The 20,367-nt window shown below is 38.5% G+C and overlaps 2 protein-coding genes across 3 annotated transcripts in view; both read right to left on the bottom strand.

Annotated features, from left to right (window-relative positions):
* Positions 1–10: 10 nt before the first annotated feature.
* LOC134665519 (uncharacterized) lies at positions 11–12,271 on the bottom strand. The gene is made up of 8 exons (XM_063522494.1): positions 12,180–12,271; positions 10,245–10,385; positions 9,558–9,707; positions 2,642–2,674; positions 1,845–2,000; positions 1,433–1,566; positions 793–919; positions 11–210 (listed from the first exon to the last, which is right to left on the bottom strand). Exons 1-8 carry the CDS (start codon positions 12,223–12,225, stop codon positions 41–43), a joined length of 957 nt encoding a protein of 318 aa, XP_063378564.1. The 5' UTR covers positions 12,226–12,271; the 3' UTR covers positions 11–40.
* Positions 12,272–18,440: 6,169 nt separating this feature from the next.
* The window catches only part of LOC134665420 (serine/threonine-protein kinase NLK), a 195,407-nt gene continuing 193,480 nt past the window's right edge, over positions 18,441–20,367 (bottom strand). For both annotated transcript variants that reach the window (XR_010098371.1, XM_063522383.1), the window contains exon 10: positions 18,441–18,549. Coding sequence is in view for 1 of the 2 variants with exons in the window: in XM_063522383.1 (XP_063378453.1) it covers positions 18,495–18,549 (55 nt within the window). In the remaining variant the exon portion in view is untranslated. The remainder of the gene's footprint in view (positions 18,550–20,367) is intronic.

The raw sequence follows: 20,367 nt of genomic DNA, 5'->3' as shown, positions 1-20,367 counted from the left end.
ATACAAGGATTCAAATATGGAGAACACGTTCGTTTAAACTTTAAAGTATCTGCGCCTCTTTCTCACATATAAAGGCATACTCGTGGGAGCAGTTGAGATCGTTATATTTGCCGTCGTTCTTGAACAAGGAGCCGCAGTACTCCGCGTCCTGGTAGTTGTTGGGCTCGTTGTCGCTCCACTGGAAGTAGCCCGCCTCTTCGAGGGTTTGGTCTGGAATTCATTTCATTACAATAAATGACAATGCCGTTAAAATTAAAATACTTGATTATGGTTTGCTGGACAAACTTTACAAAACATTGACTTCTTAAATTTCCCAGATAACTGTTAAACTGTATCTCAAGCATTTGTTTTAAGGTTAATTTGAGGAAGACCGTCTATAAGCTCTTTCGTCGCTTCTAACTTGCTCTTCAAAATAAGTTTTTGGCAAAACAATTCAATGGCAATTTCATTTTCGGTACAAGCTTTTATCGCTGACTGTACTTTTCTTACGACAGATAACTAATACTCATCGAGACAATTCTAAAAACCCCTAACACAATCAGGTTGCGTTGTTTCATCACAGAGTTCCTATGGCCACCTCCTGTCTCCATCATCAGATCAGCTCGATGGTACCATAATATTGCATTGTCATCCCATTTATACATGCATGCAAAATTTCAGCTCAATCGGAAACCGGGAAGTGGATCAAATTTAACTTACAAGATTTGATTACAGACCGACAGACAGACAACGGTCAGGTGAAACTAAATAAAAGCTTGTAATAATTCTTTAGCTATAAAATACTGAACGTACTCGAGATAGTCTTGAAGACCCTCGGCGTGCCGTCCGTGGGGTGGTTGGCCCGGATGCCGGCGAAAAAGAAGTAGGTTGTCTTGGAACCCCTCACCGGAGCGGCAGTATCCATTATGGTCTTCACCACCTAGAACGTAAGGTTCAAATTGCATATATCCATGTCACGTTAAAAATAAACCATAAGAAACCATAAAACAAATCAAACAAATTGTATTACGAATCTTAAGTAAGTACCTACTAAAGTTTCTTGCCTTTTCGTTGAGTCAGAAAAGCAATAACCTCTAGTTCACAGTCAAAAAACATTTAAAATATCCCCTTATTACCTACCCATATGACATCACCTCATGTTCTGCTTTTGAATTGACCACCACCAGACGCGTGCCCTCGGCCTCGCACTCCGCGTGTGCCTCGTTCAACGAGTAGTTACACGACCATACTGGTCTTGTAGCAGCATTCGGCATGTAATCTACAGTTGGATATATTTATGTCACCTCATGTTCAGCTTCAGAGTTGAGTACCACCAGATGTGCGCCCTCGGCCTCGCACTCCGCGTGTGCCTCGTTCCAAGAGTACACGATCATAATGGTCTTCTACTACCAGCAATCGGCATGTAATCTACAGTTGGATATATTTATCTCACCTCATGTTCAGCTTCAGAGTTGAGTACCACCAGATGTGCGCCCTCGGCCTCGCACTCCGCGTATGCCTCGTTCCACGAGTACACGATTTTTGGGACCTTGTAGCAGCTGCCCACCGTCTTCTTGGGTATGTAATCTATAACGATTAAGTAGGTATACCTACTCGTAAGATTATCATTTCAGTCATAAAAGTACAAAAGGAAAAAAAAATATGTTTACCTAATTCTAGCATATCATTGGATAGGCCATTAAAAATATTTATAAGTTTTTTAATAAGGTTTTTAATTAAGAGAATAATTCCGAAAGTCCAGTAAAAGTCCCTCTAAATTTTGAACCGGACGTACAAAAATATTGAAAAAAGAAAGTAAATAACTTCTTGTTATATAACATAAGTAGGTAAATAATATAGAGTACCTTTGCCATAAGTACCGCATTGTTCATCGTACGGCGCACTGGCAGCATCCACTTTGCAAATGAAAGGCGCATCTCGCCAGCACCCGGTAGATTCGACATCGCCATTGCGAGTCACCACTTCGCATTCCATTAATTCGTATGCGGGTTCCGAATCCACTGAAAATATATGCTTTTGAGAAATAAAATGGATTAACTATATTTCACATGATCAAGCTCCATCGTGGTAGTCCAATAACAAACATACGTGATTGAACTGTTCAATTAGTTTACGTGCCCTTTCAGTTTCAATCATCCATTCAGATTATCTATTTGAGATGCGTACCGACTACCGAATTATGCACGTCGTCGGCAATCTTAGCCGATCGACTAAGAGTAAGTTACCTATGTTCAGAAAGAGAGCAAAGCGTTATCACTTTATAGTTCGTTTTTTTAGCATTAGAAAGAACTTGCAAGAAGGTAAGCGATCTTGACATGTCTTTTAATTGAAAAACGCTTTTTAAAAATCAAAAACTATTACTTATGAAAGCAGAAGAATATAAATGATCGTATTAGATTCATAATTGTTACATATTTGCCGTAATTTATTTTTAAAATGTGTTTTTCAATTAAAAGACACATCAAGATTGTTTACCTTATTTCTAATTCTAATGCTAAAAAAACGAACTATAGGTACGTTTCTTAGATCAGCCAGTGGGCCTTACTTGGGTCAAAATAAGTGTAAAATTTGAAGTCAGTCGAAACAGAATTCCAATTCTTAATTAAGTACTTACGTAAAACCAATATGAAGGTATACTTACTTGGAACCATTGGCACTTCCCCGCCCATATAACCATTCCAGTCGCAGAATCATCAAAGTGGTAACTAAATGTCAGATGTGTCGTAACAGAGTCCACACAACGTGTCTAGAATTGTTTCGAAACAAAGTGTCGTCGCCGTGTGTACACTTTTCCGTAACAAGGTGTCGACACATTTGTGTGCACTTTGCGTGCGGTTTGCGACTAAATCTGACAGAAAATTTGTGACAGCAAATGTCAATATAAAATACCTCTTGAAAACCAAGGTTTGTCAAACTACTATTAGTGTCTCGTGTGCTCGTAAGTAATTCTAGTAAGTCATCATGGGCGATGCAAATGAAAACCATATAAACACCCAACACCCGTCAACCTTTTACAGAAAAGTTTTTAAAGAAATGCAATAAGCTACTTAGGTCAGCCAACGAATGCTCCAAAACGTTGTAGAGGGAAATGCTCGGAACACAATTTTTGACTCTGTAACTTGGTTTGGACAAGTTAGGAGGTGAACATATCAAAAGTCCCCGGCCGTAGCCCTTGAGCAGGGGGAAGAGAGGGGGCTTTGATGGTCCCATTTTCCGGTTTTTCGATTATATCTCGGAAACTATGCATCTTAGCGACATGGCCACTTATACAAAATGAAAGTTAATTTAATTTGTTACAAGTTTATTCAGTCAATTTTTTCGATATGTTGAATAGTTTTTGAGATATCCGCTCTTGAAAGTTTATTTAGGGCTCTCAATATTATCTTGATATATCTACATCAGTGAAGGTGCTAGGCCGTGTATGGTATCGTTTTCGTATAAATCTGGGTTGCTGAATCCATTTAAGGTATCACATTGACACCATTCCACAAAATTAAAAAAAATCTTTTTAGGGTTCCGTACCTCAAAAGCAAAAAACGGAATCCTTATAGGATCACTCGTGCGTCTGTATGTCTGTCCGTCTGAATACACAAAATAGTTCTTTACCTATAGATGACAGGAAAACCTATTAGAAATGTGCAGTTAAGCGCGCGTCGGACTTAATGTACGGAACCCTTAATACGCTCGTCCGACTCGCACTTGGCCGGTTTTTTTTAAACTCCTCTTGACGCTTAACCGCTGAACCGATTTCGTTGAAATTTGGTATAGAAATAGTTTGCGTCCCGGAACAGGACATAGGATAGATCTTATAACCAAGCAACCTTTTGAAGGTGTGAAAAGTGGCGTGGAAATTTGTACGGGAAATCAATAACCGCTGAACCGATTTATATTAAATTTGGGATGGTCTACATCTTTGATTTAGTTAAAAATGATAAAAAAAACATGACTTCAAACCTAAACTTAAACAGTATTAACTTCAAGAAGTCAATTCTGAATTCCCCCCTACACCTCATTTCACACCTTTAAAGGATGATTTTTGAGATAACTTTTTATGTCCTGTCTCGGGACTCAAAATATATGTGTACTAAATTTAAATTAAAACTGTTCAGCAGTTTAAGCGTGAAGAGGAGTTTAAAAGAAAGTAAGTTTATATGTTTTTACTTTGGAATGGTGTCAATGTGATACCATAACTAAATTTGGTACTGCGCATTTATACGAAAACGATACCAAACATGGCCTCGTAGCTTTACTGTTGTAGAAGTCAAAATAAAATTGAGAGCCCTAAATTCTTATTACTTGACCAAACTTGTGTAGAAGGAAAAGGAAAAATAAAAGTCTTCGGCAGGAATATAAACACAAATATATTTTTTTTTGCGTTACTATTTCAATCATCAAATATAAACATACCTTGATTATATTATTCTAGTGAGATCCTCATAGATAAACAAAAACATTTACTTAAAAAATTACAAGGTCGAAATGTCACGGAACTTGTGAGAGTAATATGTGAAAAATAAAAACTTTTATGACAAAAAAATCTGGACACAATTTAAGAAGCATCCAATTGCGTCGAGGAATCATCTGTATTTTTGCTTGTTTCATTACCTCCTCGCTTCTTTTTTTGTCCTTTGTATTCTGTAGCAATTTGTTAGATCTGAAAATAAAGATAACTTGCGTCGTCACGGATGTCGATTTATAGGTTTTAGGGAGTGCAGAATTCGAAAACTATGATCATTTTATATTCCAAGATGGCGGCTACGTATTTTGTCATAAAAGTCGTCATGGATATCGTTTTATAGGTTTTAGGGAGTGCAGAATTCGAAAATGATGACCATTTTGGATTCCAAGATGTCTGCCGTGTAGACGTGTGCGCCGCGCCGGCGCGCCGCCGCCGCCGGGCTTTTTGACCACGCCGCCGCCGCCGATAAATGATCGGCGTGAAATCGGCGTGACCTTGAGTGTTGTTAATTAGCTATTCCAAGTTAGTTTTTCGATTACAATATGGTTTTTTTGCATTATTTATGTTACAGTTGTCAAATATACATCAATTGTTAATTAAATGAAACTGAACAGCCAGTTGTAGAAACTATTTGACACACCAATTAAAGTAAACACCAAATGAGTAATCCTAAGATTCCTAAGTATATTCACCGTCTACTGTTAACGAACGAATGAAAACTGCTGCTTATACCTTGGACAGCTAGGAGAACAAACCCCTCCATTCTCAGAGAGCTCTATATCGCCACTCAGCTCTTCCCAACATGCCATAGGTGAGCCGTTAGTTTATTCGGACATATTATCCAACGTATTATGTGGAGAAACACATGAATTTAAAGCCGAATGAATGGCAAACATGCTTGGGTTGGAGCATGTGTGAGATGGTCGAACGCTATGAAGAGGTTGGCTTGCAGCAATCTGCACCGTGCAGTCCATACGGCTTATGACCGCATGAAATGGAGATAAATTACATGTCACGATCCTCAGCAATGAGAAAACGAGAAAGAAGATACGTCTCAGTGAGCCTGTGCGCCAACAAAACCATTAAAAAGAAGCCATAGCAGTCCACTATGTCTAGCAAATTTCAAGGATATGTGGAGTTCTGTCATTTTTAATAGGACATGCCATGGAAAGCTTGAGAAAACGGAGAGTTATAGATCGGATCGAAGGTCATTGGGACCAGGTAACTTCTTAATGCCCTCAAAATGGTCTCGCCGGAAGATCAGCTCTGACTTTCGGGTCAGTATTATGCTGAGGCGAGCCCATTTTCGTGGTAAACTTTTACCAATTTTTTTAATATCTGTAGTTTTTAGTTAAATACTTTTGTATGTAATCTTAGCTTTAAGTTTACCACGAATAAAATGCTTGATTGATTGATTGATTGATTAATGCAAGCCAGTGTTAGGCAAATCAAGTTATTATACCTATCCTATATTCATTTACAAACCCTATTTTACTCACAGCATATTCAAACTATACGTAGTTCACTGACCAGCAACCTGCATAGATCAAATTTTCAAGAAAAACAACAAATTAATGATTTTTCTTAAGAAACCTTAAAGTCAAGGTCACGCCGATTTCACGCCGAAAACACGCCGCCGCCGCCTATTTTTTGGCAGACGCCGCCGCCGATCATTTCTTAATCGGCGCACACGTCACTTTGTCATATAAGCCGTCATAGATGTTGATTTATAGGTGTTAGGAAAAGCAGATTTCGAAAATGATGACCATGACCAACAAAACGACATCCATATCGACTTTTAACATAGTGCATGGCCGCCATCTTGGATTCCAAAATAGTTATTATTTTCGAAATCTGCGCTCCCTAAAACCTATAAAACGACATCCATGACGACTTTTATGACATAGTGCATGGCCGCCATCTTGGAATCCAAAATGGTCATCGTTTTCGAAATCTGCGCCCCCTAAAACCTATAAAACGACACCCATGACGACTTATATGACATAGTGCATGGCCACCATTTTGGAATCCAAAATGGTCATCATTTTCTAAATCTGCGCCCCCCAAAACCTATAAAACGACACCCATGACGACTTTTATGACATAGTGCATGGCCGCCATTTTGGATTCCAAAATGGCCATCATTTTCGAAATCTGCGTCCCCTAAAACCTATAAAACGACATCCATGACGACTTTTATGACATAGTGCATGGCCGCCATCTTGGAATCCAAAATGGTCATCGTTTTCGAAATCTGCGCCCCCTAAATCCTATAAAACGACACCCATGACGACTTATATGACATAGTGCATGGCCACCATTTTGGAATCCAAAATGGTCATCATTTTCTAAATCTGCGCCCCCCAAAACCTATAAAACGACACCCATGACGACTTTTATGGCATAGTGCATGGCCGCCATTTTGGATTCCAAAATGGTCATCATTTTCAAAATTGGAGCCCCCCAAAACCTATAAAACGACATCCATGACGACTTTTATGACATAGTGCATGGCCGCCATTTTGGATTCCAAAATGGTCATCATTTTCGAAATCTGCGCCCCCCAAAACCTATAAAACGACACCCATGACGACTTTTATGACATAGTGCATGGCCGCCATTCTGGATTACAAAATGGTCATCATTTTCTAAATCGGGGCCCCCTAAAACCCATAAAACGACATCCATGACGAATTTTATGACATAGTGCATGGCCGCCATTTGGGAATCGAAAATGGTTATCATTTTCGAAATATGCGCCCCCCAAAACCTATAAAACGACACCCATGACGACTTTTATGACATAGTGCATGGCCGCCATTCTGGATTCCAAAATGGTCATCATTTTCTAAATCTGCGCCCCCCAAAACCTATAAAACGACATCCATGACGACTTTTATGACATAGTGCATGGCCACCATTTTGGAATCCAAAATGGTCATCATTTTCTAAATCTGCGCCCCCCAAAACCTATAAAACGACACCCATGACGACTTTTATGACATAGTGCATGGCCGCCATTTTGGATTCCAAAATGGCCATCATTTTCGAAATCTGCGTCCCCTAAAACCTATAAAACGACATCCATGACGACTTTTATGACATAGTGCATGGCCGCCATCTTGGAATCCAAAATGGTCATCGTTTTCGAAATCTGCGCCCCCTAAATCCTATAAAACGATACCCATGACGACTTATATGACATAGTGCATGGCCACCATTTTGGAATCCAAAATGGTCATCATTTTCTAAATCTGCGCCCCCCAAAACCTATAAAACGACACCCATGACGACTTTTATGGCATAGTGCATGGCCGCCATTTTGGATTCCAAAATGGTCATCATTTTCAAAATTGGAGCCCCCCAAAACCTATAAAACGACATCCATGACGACTTTTATGACATAGTGCATGGCCGCAATTTTGGATTCCAAAATGGACATCATTTTCGAAATCTGCGCCCCCCAAAACCTATAAAACGACACCCATGACGACTTTTATGACATAGTGCATGGCCGCCATTCTGGATTCCAAAATGGTCATCATTTTCTAAATCTGCGCCCCCCAAAACCTATAAAACGACATCCATGACGACTTTTATGACATAGTGCATGGCCGCCATCTTGGAATCCAAAATGGTCATCATTTTTTAAATCTGCGCCCCCCAAAACCTATAAAATGACACCCATGACGACTTTTATGACATAGTGCATGGCCGCCATATTGGATTTCAAAATGGTCATCATTTTCTAAATCGGGGCCCCCTAAAACCTATAAAACGACATCCATGACGACTTTTATGACATAGTGCATGGCCGCCATCTTGGAATCCAAAATGGTCATCATTTTTGAAATCTGCGCCTCCTAAAACCTATAAAACGACACCCATGACGACTTTTATGGCATAGTGCATGGCCGCCATTTTGGACTCCAAAATGGTCATCATTTTCAAAATTGGGGCCCCCTAAAACGTATAAAACAACATCCATGACGACTTTTATGACACAGTGCATGGCGGCCATTTTGGATTCCAAAATGGTCATCATTTTCGAAATCGGCACTCCCTAAAAGCTATAAATCGACACCCATCTCGACTTTTATGACAAAGTGTTTGGCTACCATCTGCATGCAAGACATTTCTATTATTTTTACGTACATAAATGGCCCCCTGTCAACTTCCAACCGAGATTTAATCGATAATTTATTCGATTAATGATCAGATTAATTCAATTTCAATCTATGTTAGGTCGACTAAACTAATCGTGATTAAAATTTGAGAATTAACTTTTTTTATTCCATTAATTAGTCGAATAAACAGTTAATCTATTAAGTCCCATCTCTGACCACGGCATTTTTACACTTTGAGAATATCTGAAAACAAATGAACACAAGGAGCCATTTTGCAAATCCAATAACTTTGTTATTACTTTTGACAGCGCGTGTCATGTGTCTACACAGAGTCGACACAAAGTCGAAACATTTGCGACTACTTTGTGACTGCAATATTTCTCAGCCTTAAACCATATTTATACATCATAATTAACAAGTTTCGTAGTATGTAAAGCGTTATTTCTGTTATTTAAGTATAGTATACGCATCGAAGTACTAAAAATGCATCAAATAATATATTTATGAACACAGGCACTGAGAAGTAAACAATTTCATTTCCGGCTAAACTAAAACAATGTGGTGGCGCGTTGATTATATTACACTTAGTTTATCAAATCACTCGAGCAGTTTAATTCCCCATAATAATTTAAGTCCTATTGTAATATAAATGCAAACAATATATAATTACGTCTTGTAATCCGTTTTAGAGATGGCGTATTAATGTCACTTATTTTTATTTAACTATTTTTCCATCTGACAGTTTCCATTTGACAGGAACAAAATGAACGAATGATTTTGGCATAAAGTAGTCGCAAACTAGTAACAATGTGTGCACACGGCGACCACACTTTATGTCACTTTGTGTCATGTGTCGACCCTTCCCCATTTCTGGTAACTGTGTCGACACGGCGACGACTCTGCGACTGGAATTGTGACCGAAACAGACGGTGTCGACACAAGATGTGTCTACACCGCGTCGTAACGGCGACTGGAAATGGTTGTATGGGCGCTGCTCCCAGCAGGGTCGTGCGTTTGTCTATCCGACTCCACCAGAACGTAGTTCCCGAGGTCCGGATACCGTTTTAACATGGCGTGAAGCTGCGTGATATCTTGTGGCAGAGGGACCATCAGTTTGGCACCTAGGTCACACATAGATTTAGGCATTAATTTGTCTTTTGTTTACACAATGTTAAATTCCAATTATATTGGTAGTTACTTACACGAATAAAAATCATTTTAAATAAATAGGAATCCTTATCAAATTAATAGCTGGAATGGATGTGCAAGTTGCCAAAAAAACCTTCTTAAAAAGAAGTTATTGAAATGTTCAGGAAAATTTTACAAGAAAATACGAGTTTCCATTTTCTCAATGGAAAATTACGATTCCTACACAAAAATATGAGATTTCCGAATTTACTGCTTGAGGAAATATCGCAACTTTGGAAAGTTTCTGATCTACAAACAGCAACACTCTCAACTGTCCATCGGTGGACCTTATGCCTTTTGTAATAAGGTTTACGAACTGTCAGTTAACAGTGTGGGCGCTGGCATCAATAGCTGGATAAGTATATTTGGAACTAGCACTTTTCTACTGCTGTGGCGTCTGCGACGTTACATTCATTATACACTCGGGAATAGATGATACAATTTTCGTTTCCGTATGACCTGATACCCACCTTCTGTGTCACATTTCTCCCTGGCTTTCGCCGTCGAACGAGACTCAGTGTGCAGTTTGTAGAAGGCATCAGTCTGCTTGCTATAAGTGTAATCCGTTCGATACACCTTAGTCTGAGACGGTGGCGCTGCGAGCGCTGATACTGAAAATTATTATTATTGTATGTCTTTCCCATCACGGAACAATGGTGTTCCGGACCTATTATTATTATTATTATAGCCTCTTTATTTCCATAACTCTTTTTTAGTTTCTGTTAAAATATGTTTTTATGCTGTTGTTTCTGTTGTTTTTCCTCCTTTCGTGAGGTATGGATCCCGTTTGGGTAAAGGCCTCCTCCCATTTCTTCCATAAATGTTTTGTGGGAGGGTATTGGTCGCAATCCCCACGATGACCAATCGGCTTGGGGAGTATTGTTTTAGTTTGATTTATTGGTGGTGTTGCTGAAAATTAAGTGTTCGCAATTTTAATATTTTTGATACTGACGAAAAAACCGTATTGAGTACGTCTAAGCACAGTTTCCACTGATTTGAATAGATCAAATGAAGGAAAATCATTAGGAACGTCATTCATAGAAATTTGACATTAATGATGACATAGCCACACTTTGTCATTACAAATGCCCTGCAGAGCTCGCTTGGTTCGACTCTGCTTTGGGCTTCAGCAGGCTGTGGCCACTATCACTTGGAGAGAAAGCAACATTCCCATGTTTAGAACGTGACGATGTAGATACGTACAGTCAGCCAAGAAAGTGTGGTCTACCACTTTTCGACTCTATCATCTGATCAATAGAGTCGAAAATCGTACCTGATGCAACATAGACCGTGTACACTTTTCACCCTTCGAAAGCCGCGCCTTTAATGAACCTTATCAAAATGCGCTAAGGTTGATATTAGTATTGACAACGTTTTTAGCGGTCAAAGTTACACACACATACACTAGGAAAGGATAGGATAGGTATACACTGAGAGAAAAATCATCACCAGGAATTAAAAAACAGTTCTGTACTGTGGTAAAAAAATGAAGTTTTAGTAATAATTATGGACGTTTCACTATTTCTGTAAAGTTTATTTATTTCTACAAACAGCTCAGTAATCCCAAATATAATTTCAACAAACAGATAATAGAAATTGCAAGAACTAATAATAGAAATTGCAAAAGTCAATTTGTTCCTATTAGTTAACTCTAACCCCGGATTAAGTTTATTTTTGTAATTCTATGTGTATTTTTGTTGTACTTTTCTCTCAGTGTAGGTAGGGTGTATTGGGGTAGTTTCGAATCATATCTGAATGTCGGGTAATCCCGAAAATCCAGAGTCCAAATCCATTTTCGGAATTGCGCGGCGTCAGGAAATGATTAGGAATTACCCGGATACACCTTGTTTACACTCAAGCATGTCAGAATGGAAACACCGAGACAAATATTTATTATTTTTGTTCTGATAAACAACACGAATGCATGTGTCTGTTATGTGGCGTGGAGTAAAACAGGTTTGACGTTTCGAATTAGACTGATTTATTCTAAATCTCAGATATGAGAATAATAAACATATAAGGGTCTCAGGATCACAAAAAAGCATAGGTGATCAGCAATTTAGATTAGCTTAGCATCTTTGCATACAAATTTCTATGCAGGGGGGTACGTAATTATCTGAAGCCGACATTGTAAGAAACTTCTGCAAATTTTTAATACCATGCTTTATAAATTAAAATAAAAAATAGTAAAAGTTGGTTCTATTGGTTTAACCTTTTGTTTTATTTGCGGTAAAATAACTAAGTACTTAGAATTTGACCAATGTGACCACCCTGACCATAAAGAAGGATCTGCCCTTGGTGTGAACCCACAATTTTTGACCACCACACACATATAAAAGGTTAAATAAAATTATACAAATAGAAACCACCAAAAATAAATAAAAATATACCAAGTAGAAACTTACCGCAAAAGAATGTTAAAACAACACCGTATCTCTTATCAATATACATGTTTATATTTATAAGTTAACGCGACTGATCTAGCGGCTTGTTTTTGAAGCACTGAACCAATAAATACTATAGTTACCTAGTATTTATACTTAAAACCTGCTTAAAAAATGGATTAGGTATCCATCCCAGGCATATTCATGTTTGAGTAAACAGGGAATACCTAGAAATGATAAGATGAAGAATAATGCAAACAAAAATGAATAATATATACGTCATTATCATTATGTTGCCACTGACTCAGATAGGTCATGCTTATAGGTCACATAACGGACCTGGGCGTTAACGATTGCACGTTGGCTACGCACCCTGGAGATTTACAAAAACAAGAAATCCTATAGTCTAGCTCTAGTTGGACCAGCAGATTTTTATATTATTGTAGGTATGTGTCAACCAGTATACCTACGCATATATTTATGTTATATTGTGGAAGTCTAGGAATGAGGATGACCGGTCGAAGTACCTACTTTACAGATGGCGCCCGCATAGGTTTTCCTGTCAATCCTACGAATAGTGCCAAATTCTTGTTTCTTTTTCAGCCAAATGAAAAATAATGCGTCGTATGAGTATCGTATTCACTGTAACCAACACAATATATCTTAATTATTAATATTTCAATGAAACCAACCATCGTAAAACTTTTAGGTTATACGTCAAATGCTAACAAAATCTATTAAACTCCACTTCAGTTCCACATAGTCGCTTTTATCTATTAAACTTCACTTTAGTTCCGCATAGCTTTAGCTAAAAATTAGTTTATTTTAATGCTTTCCGCATTTTCCTTAATTTAAATTGTGACGAATGAGATAAAATAAAAAAACACGTGTAATTATGCAGTAGTTTTATTGTTACAGTATCGCGAGCCCGATGTTACAGCTGCTTGCTCGCGTTCTACGCCGCGACCAGTGCGTTACAAACTGACCCTTATTACGTCCCATCTAGAGTCCATAAGGGCTCAGCGGTAACGCCTTGGTCGCGAACATAACGCTACAAAATTATTACAATAGTTTTGGCAGGTCGCAACAATGGTAAAATGCAACTAATTCCGTACACGACAGAAACACGTATCATAATATTTACATTACACACTCTGTCACATTTCGGAACTAAACTACAGTCCGTTACAAAATTAAACTAAAACAAACTATACATAGGAAACGTTGACAGAGGTCACATCAAGCGAACATTCCAACTACTAAGTCTTATAAGTGAACATTTTGTCTTGGGCGATATAACGAGAATTAATACAGCCATTTGATATTTTAACCTAGAGTTAGAGTAACTTAAAACCGACTATCAGTGCACAGAATACCTACTATGTACATTACGACTGGTAAATAGAAAATAATCACAAGAAAATGCGATATTTTATCATTTTTTGTATTTTTTTTAAGTTTTTAAGTAAGTATAAATCAGGATTAAAATTATAACATAAATCGTGGTGGTGTTGAGTAAAAACTAAGATCATTATTGAAAGAAACTTAAATATTGTAATTATTACTATTTACACAATTGAATTAAATCGGGAACGAGCCCGCAAGTGACTTATCATCATCATCATCATCATCATCATCATCATCAGCCTACTCTCGTCCACTGCTGATCACTGCCACTCACTGCTGTCACTGCTGTGGATCAGAGTTGCCGCAAATCGTGCTCAATGGCGTGCAATAGGAGAGGCCTATGTCCAGCAGTGGACGAGAGTAAGTGACTTATACATTCGAGTAAATTATTATAATAGTAGAAAAGCCGAGGACTGACCGTCGAGTAGGAAACTAGACTACAACTAAAGGTCACTTGTGTATGTGAAGACAGTCGTGTACGCGGAACTTAAACAATACGAGATCTCTGAAAGTCTGGAAACGCGATACGTACATTACATAAGCCCGACCACACTGGACCACGCACTCCACTGGGAAGGAATTTGAGCACTGGTATTCATAAAACGTTTTCAGTATCGTGACATTGTACATTTTAAACAAAGGTGTCAAAAAATAATACTGGACAAAAATTTAACCTTTGTCACCTGGTAAATGATTTACTAGCAAAACGATTTGATTATCAGTCGGCACTAGTGCATTTGAAATATACCTAAATTTACGCGGAAATTTTAACTGAATCTCGCTCGAATTAGACCTTATTTTCACCCCAGCCGTGGATAAGACTCCGAGTATCTTCTATCCTAAGATTTTATTTGACACCGTCATGCAATAAAGTAGACTACTTGACTACATGACTATCAATCTATTCTCGTATGTAATTTAATGTTAATTTCTTCCAGTGAAGTAACATGTTCAAGTATGTTCGGGACATAAAATAAGAAGCGTGTTCGCAGGCGCCGCGTGTGCGCGTACGCACCTAACCTTTTACAAACGCCGAATACCTCTATGCGTCTACTTATTATATTCTTATTTACATACATCCAATCGAACGTCATTACAAAGTTATATCTAAAGCATACCCCAGTCTAGCTCTATACATAAATAAAAATACCTTATGGCTCCTCTACACACTGGGCCAGCGCCGGCCAGTCCAAGGGACGCAGCTATGCGGTAGAATAAGATAGCAATATCACTTGCGCCCTCTAACACATAAATGCGTCCCCCAGACTGGCCCACGCTGGCCCAGTGTGTACCTGCCTTTACAGAATTTCAAAATCAACTTAAAAATGTGATGTCATGTAGTTTTAAAGTTAGAGACTAGACTGCAATATACTTTGCTTACAAAAGTCGACCGGTAAGCGAATTCTATAACCAATTAATATGTAAATACGGGAAATAATCACTTGACTATATGTACATACATAGTATACTGTATAAGGGTGTGTATCGGGGCAGCTACAAGCTCTAATAGCGATATATAAGTACCTATTTAACAAACTAACTTACTGCTAAGTTGGAATCTAGTATGTGGCAAGTATTTTCTACTGAATAACATTAGAAATTCCTTTAAATCAGTAGACTTTCAATACCTACATCCGTCAAGTGACAGTCGCGCATCCGATGTATCTCTAACTCCATATTATTGTGGAACAGAAACTCAAAATTGTGTTATGGTGAAAAGTAAAAACTAAAATACGTCACATCATATCATAACACGTCACGTTCTATAGGAATGCTCTTTCCATACAAAGTTACGCTTTAAGCAGCTGCGGCTGGTGACCAAGACCTTACAGAGAGCTCACACACGTTTGATGTAACATATAACACATAGATATCATCAGTACTCAAAGTTAAAACGCAGTAACTCTGTATGCATCCCATACATAGTTACCACATTATTATTTTGATTGATAGAACAAGATACGAGTTTTTTTCAAAGTAGTCACGATATGTAATTATAGTACGAATTATCTCAGATGATTTTACGGGCTCGGGCCCTAATCTGTTAAACAAAAGCCTTTGTTTCTTTTAAGAGCGCTCTTCAGCAAGTGCCAAAGCAACCATGTCATTTAAAAAGCAACTATCATGATAGTTTTAAGGTTCTAATTTATGTGACAGCTCATTCAGAGAACAATCAGGGTGGTCTTTTCTTTGGGCTGTTTCGTGATTTTTTTACTTATGTCGTTACTTACGTTACTTATGTCGAGGCTACTAGCAGTAAGCAGTGTAACCACTGCATAAAGGAAATAATACCTTTTGTTCAACAGATTAGGGCCGGAATCCGAAAAAATCATCTGAGATAATTCATACTATAGGTACTTGCTCTTAACCTAATATCGCTTGAGCTTGTAGCGACCCCGTTCCAATAATTACGCCTAGCGGATCACAGTGTTAGTTAACTAAGGCGAGGCGTCCGCGCACGACGGACTAAAGCCTGCTGCAGTACCTACTTTATACTTGAAATTATTCCACGAACTTGCACAATCAATCTTCTTGCTTAGATAATAGAGATGATATTACAATGAATTTAGTTACGACACGTTCATAACAAATAATTTCAACTATAGCTGCTTGCTGCAACCGAGGATAGATACCTTTTCATAGTTAAAAAGTCTTCGTATAGATCGTACCTTTCCGTATCTCGATGGAATGAATAAAAGCATGTAATTGATTAATTCTCGTTGGCAAATTGATCTAAACCAATATTTGAATACATTTTTGAAGAAAAAGAGTTCAACATTAGAACATTTCGCTTTAAAACGCTACGGTTGCAACAAGCAGTGGAGCCTATGTACATACATGTGTGGGTTTACTACAAGGCTTACCTCCCAAATCATACTAGGGCCTAACAATAATACTATACTTTCATTTATTTACATTTTTTTCACTTTGTTATAGTTTTGAACTAGTTTTAAGGCTACGACGTCTCTCGACACTCACACAAAGTCACTATTCTAGTCATATGTTAGCGGCGTGAATGACAACACAAATATAACATCAATTTCGAACTAATTACTGTACGATTATTCATACGATTACTCGCCAATAAAGAACTACGTGACGCACGCACACTAACACCCCAATATACTTATTACAAACCACTAAATCTATAAATGCTCGAAATACACACGTATCCATTACATTTACATTCCCTATACGTCTCACTACCGCAGCGATAGTACTCGCGAGAACTCGTTTCATCTATTTATATACTTGTCGTATAGAGCGGGTTAGTAGTTTTTAATACTTCTAATTCTATCTATCCTAGCTACGTAAAAATGTTCAGTCGATGTTACATACAATGGTGTTTAGGAGTAAGCTTAAGATACAATATTATGTTACAAGGAGGTGAGGAAGAGGCGCTGGCGGCCGAGATTCGATGCGAGTCCGTCTCACAACTCCAGCACGTTAAGTACGCGCCGCTCAACACCCTTCCCAAGACATATTAAACGTACAGAACACAAACAAATCAATACTCCAAATAATTCGGTCACATAAAATCAAATTCAAATCGATTATTACGCATTAATAATTAATTATATTGCAACATTTATTGCTAGCAATGTCCATACGAAACACAATGAGGCACACAATGAAACCTACACATTAATTACATACAAATGTATAATTACATGGAATCGCTAAATTAATGAACATAACTAGTCTAAAGGGCATCTCGATTTCAATGCGAAGATACCATTCGTACCTTTGCCAAGTCATCTTACTTCGAGCGTGAGTAGGTACTCCTACATAGTTCATTAAGCCGAAGCTTCACTTGTTTATCACTGTGTCCTTTTCACTTAACAGATGACTTATTCGTATGTCGTCGAGGCGACTTTCGTTGTGTCGCAGTTGACTCGTCCGCTCGCCGATTCGTTCTCCAATATAAGCTAAACTACCCACACAACGCTATACTCTACGCTAAGTAAATAGGACAAAATATATATTTGGTAGAGTGACGTCACATGTAGCGTTGATAGACCCTCGTTTTGCTTTCACGACTGCACGAGTGTTATGAAGAGTTTTAAATTGTGATACGATTTTCGACATTTTGGTAAAAACTGTAGCAAAACCAGAATGTATATGTATTACCATTTCTAATTGATAAGGAGTCTCGCTCTTTCTACTAAAGGTTTTGCTACAGTTGTAACCCCAAAACTGAAACTTTTTATAACAATTCGTGCAGGAATTTTAATTAAAGGGGCAAAGATTACATCTAACACGAATGCGCTTCTATAATATTATCGCGATGAGGTATGGTGCGGTTTTTTACATTTTAGTTACAGATAGCTATCGATTACAGTTTTATTAGAAAGCAAATCAAAGGAATCTTTAAACACAATCTAGCGAAAGGACTAGTTCATTCTGTACCGATCGAAATTTACTAAGGTTATTACTTCATCATTTTTTGTACATAAAATCAAATTTTGACATTAAAACAAGCTCAAAAATTGTATCAGCATCAGCACAGAACGTTTACTAAGATCACGCGATGGATCTAAACAAAGAAAAACCTACGCCGCGTTCTATCACATTCTTATTTTAAAACATAGGAAAATGTTCGCTAAAAAGAAACTTTTCATTTTAATTACAATTAATACATTTCGTATCACCGTTGGAACGCGACGCGACCGGATCCTTCGGGGCTTTTAACGCACTGCAGATTTTTGACACCGTATTTTCGTAGCGGTCTCATGAGAACCGTAGAATGTTCCATCGATCGTACATCTCCGATAGTCGAGTCGCAAATGACTAGGCGATTACGCCCCGCGCAATTCGATTTGATTCTCAAACCGCGTAACTGCGACTCGTAAAACCCGCACGGTAGCCCCTGTAGTGTGAGGTGTGCGGTTATCGCGTGGTGTAGAGGGCGCGCCGCTTGTGGTCGGGTCATTCCCACTGGTGTGGCGAGGGCGGCAGCTCGCTGGGGTGCGCCACCGTGGAGCTGCAACACGCCGCACCGTCACAACAGCTGGCCTGGACCCGTGTACACCCGCGCCACGAGGGAGCTTGTTGGATTCGGTACGTTCAATACGGTTGTAAGTGATGGTACGTTAGTAGCTATTAATATTCGAGCTGTAGTCGTCTTATGCTTTGCCCACGAAACGCACAATCGGAGCGTGTGATGTGTTGTTGTCAGATTAGACGACACGCTTTGAGAACCTCTCAAAGCCCTTAAGTTATAATGATGATGATGAATGCATATAAAACTCAAAACTTTAACCAAAAATTATCTAAGTTATTACATTTTATAAGAAAATTCACATTTTTAGCGCCCGAATCCAACAAACTTACCAAGTTATGCATGCAAATTCCAGAAATTTAGGTCAAAAAACTATATGATAATAAAAGAGATTCCAAATAGCAAAACTGCATCACAAATCAATACTACTCCGGTAAGAAAACTACTGTAATAAAAAATGTAATTTCCTGTATAATAAAAACGAGCAATTAATGTCAAAAATCACCACAACCAAAGTGCATGGCACTGTGCTCTCTCGACTACTTATACTCATGCACTACGAAGCCATCCAAAATTTCTTATATTTAAAGCGTTTTTCGAAAATAAACTTTATCACTATAGCCAGTATAGCAACGAAACTTACTTTGAAAATAGCTTTAAATATGACGAGAAGTTTGGATGGCGCAACGGCCCACTATCCATATTTAAAACAAACTTAACCCCATTCATTCCTTCAAATTCAAACCAAATGTGTTCATCGAAATGAAACCACATCGAATCGAATTTGAAGAGAATATGTTCATGCATGAGTGAGTAGCGCTGTATTTTCATGCCTTCTTCAGAATCATCAATGAAAAATAAACAATTGCGTACTTTAAGCGTATGCTACATAATTGGAAATAGGACATTCTTGTCCGACATCAAATAAATAGTAAAAGTACAGTTTTGTTCCTTCAGTCATTGGCGTAAAGTCATAGAAGACTGCCATAAAAATACCTTGCTACTCACAGCAAGAAATGGAGTTAGCATGCAACCGAACCGGACAACGACGGACCGAATATTTTAACAATCAACCCTTTTGAAATTACCGAAATGACGTCTACATGGTAAGGCAACGTTAATTTTGTTAAAAAAATAAACACGCTTTTAATTAGGTTTTATACCTGTTAATTTTAATTACGTCTTTAACCGAAATTAAACATTGCCTTACCACGCGACGTTCGCGAAAACCGGCTGACAAAATACACCCGGCTATGATTGTGCTCGTCAAAAACTAGTTCCAGAATATTCTAAATTAATTAATGTATAATTTAAGAGCAAGAACAATCTCCTGCGTGGGCCGGTTCAGTATTCGCAGCGGTAGAGATGGACAACAGAGAAGCGTGCGGAAGCGCTTACGGCGGGACTCGAGGCTACGCAGCGCACAGAAATATCACGGGCGATAGCAGTAGTATTTTTGCCGCCGTCTTGAAAGGGGAACAAACTTTTGCTTTCGAACCCGCTCTAGAGCTGTCGCAGGAACACAGAAAAAAAAAGCAAAACGTTATTCAACTACTCACAACAGCGGTGCTACGTAAGGAAAGCGAGGGGGGCACCACCATTTCAAGAGGGTTGATTTAGCTCGGAAACGGCGGTATTTACAACGACGAGTCGGAAGCGTCGAGAGTCATAGATAAACAATATAAAATAAACCCATGCAAGAGTCGGGCTTAGAGAAAACGGAGCCGTTGCGTAGGTGAATTCGCTGTACAGTCGCACAAACCTACACACAACACTACGAGGCGGGAGGGAGGAGGAAGG

Source organism: Cydia fagiglandana, chromosome 6, assembly GCF_963556715.1.
Source record: "Cydia fagiglandana chromosome 6, ilCydFagi1.1, whole genome shotgun sequence".
Lineage (NCBI taxonomy): Eukaryota > Metazoa > Arthropoda > Insecta > Lepidoptera > Tortricidae > Cydia > Cydia fagiglandana.
The sequence above is the reverse complement of the archived record's forward strand: the minus strand, read 5'-3'. Positions and strand labels throughout refer to the sequence as shown.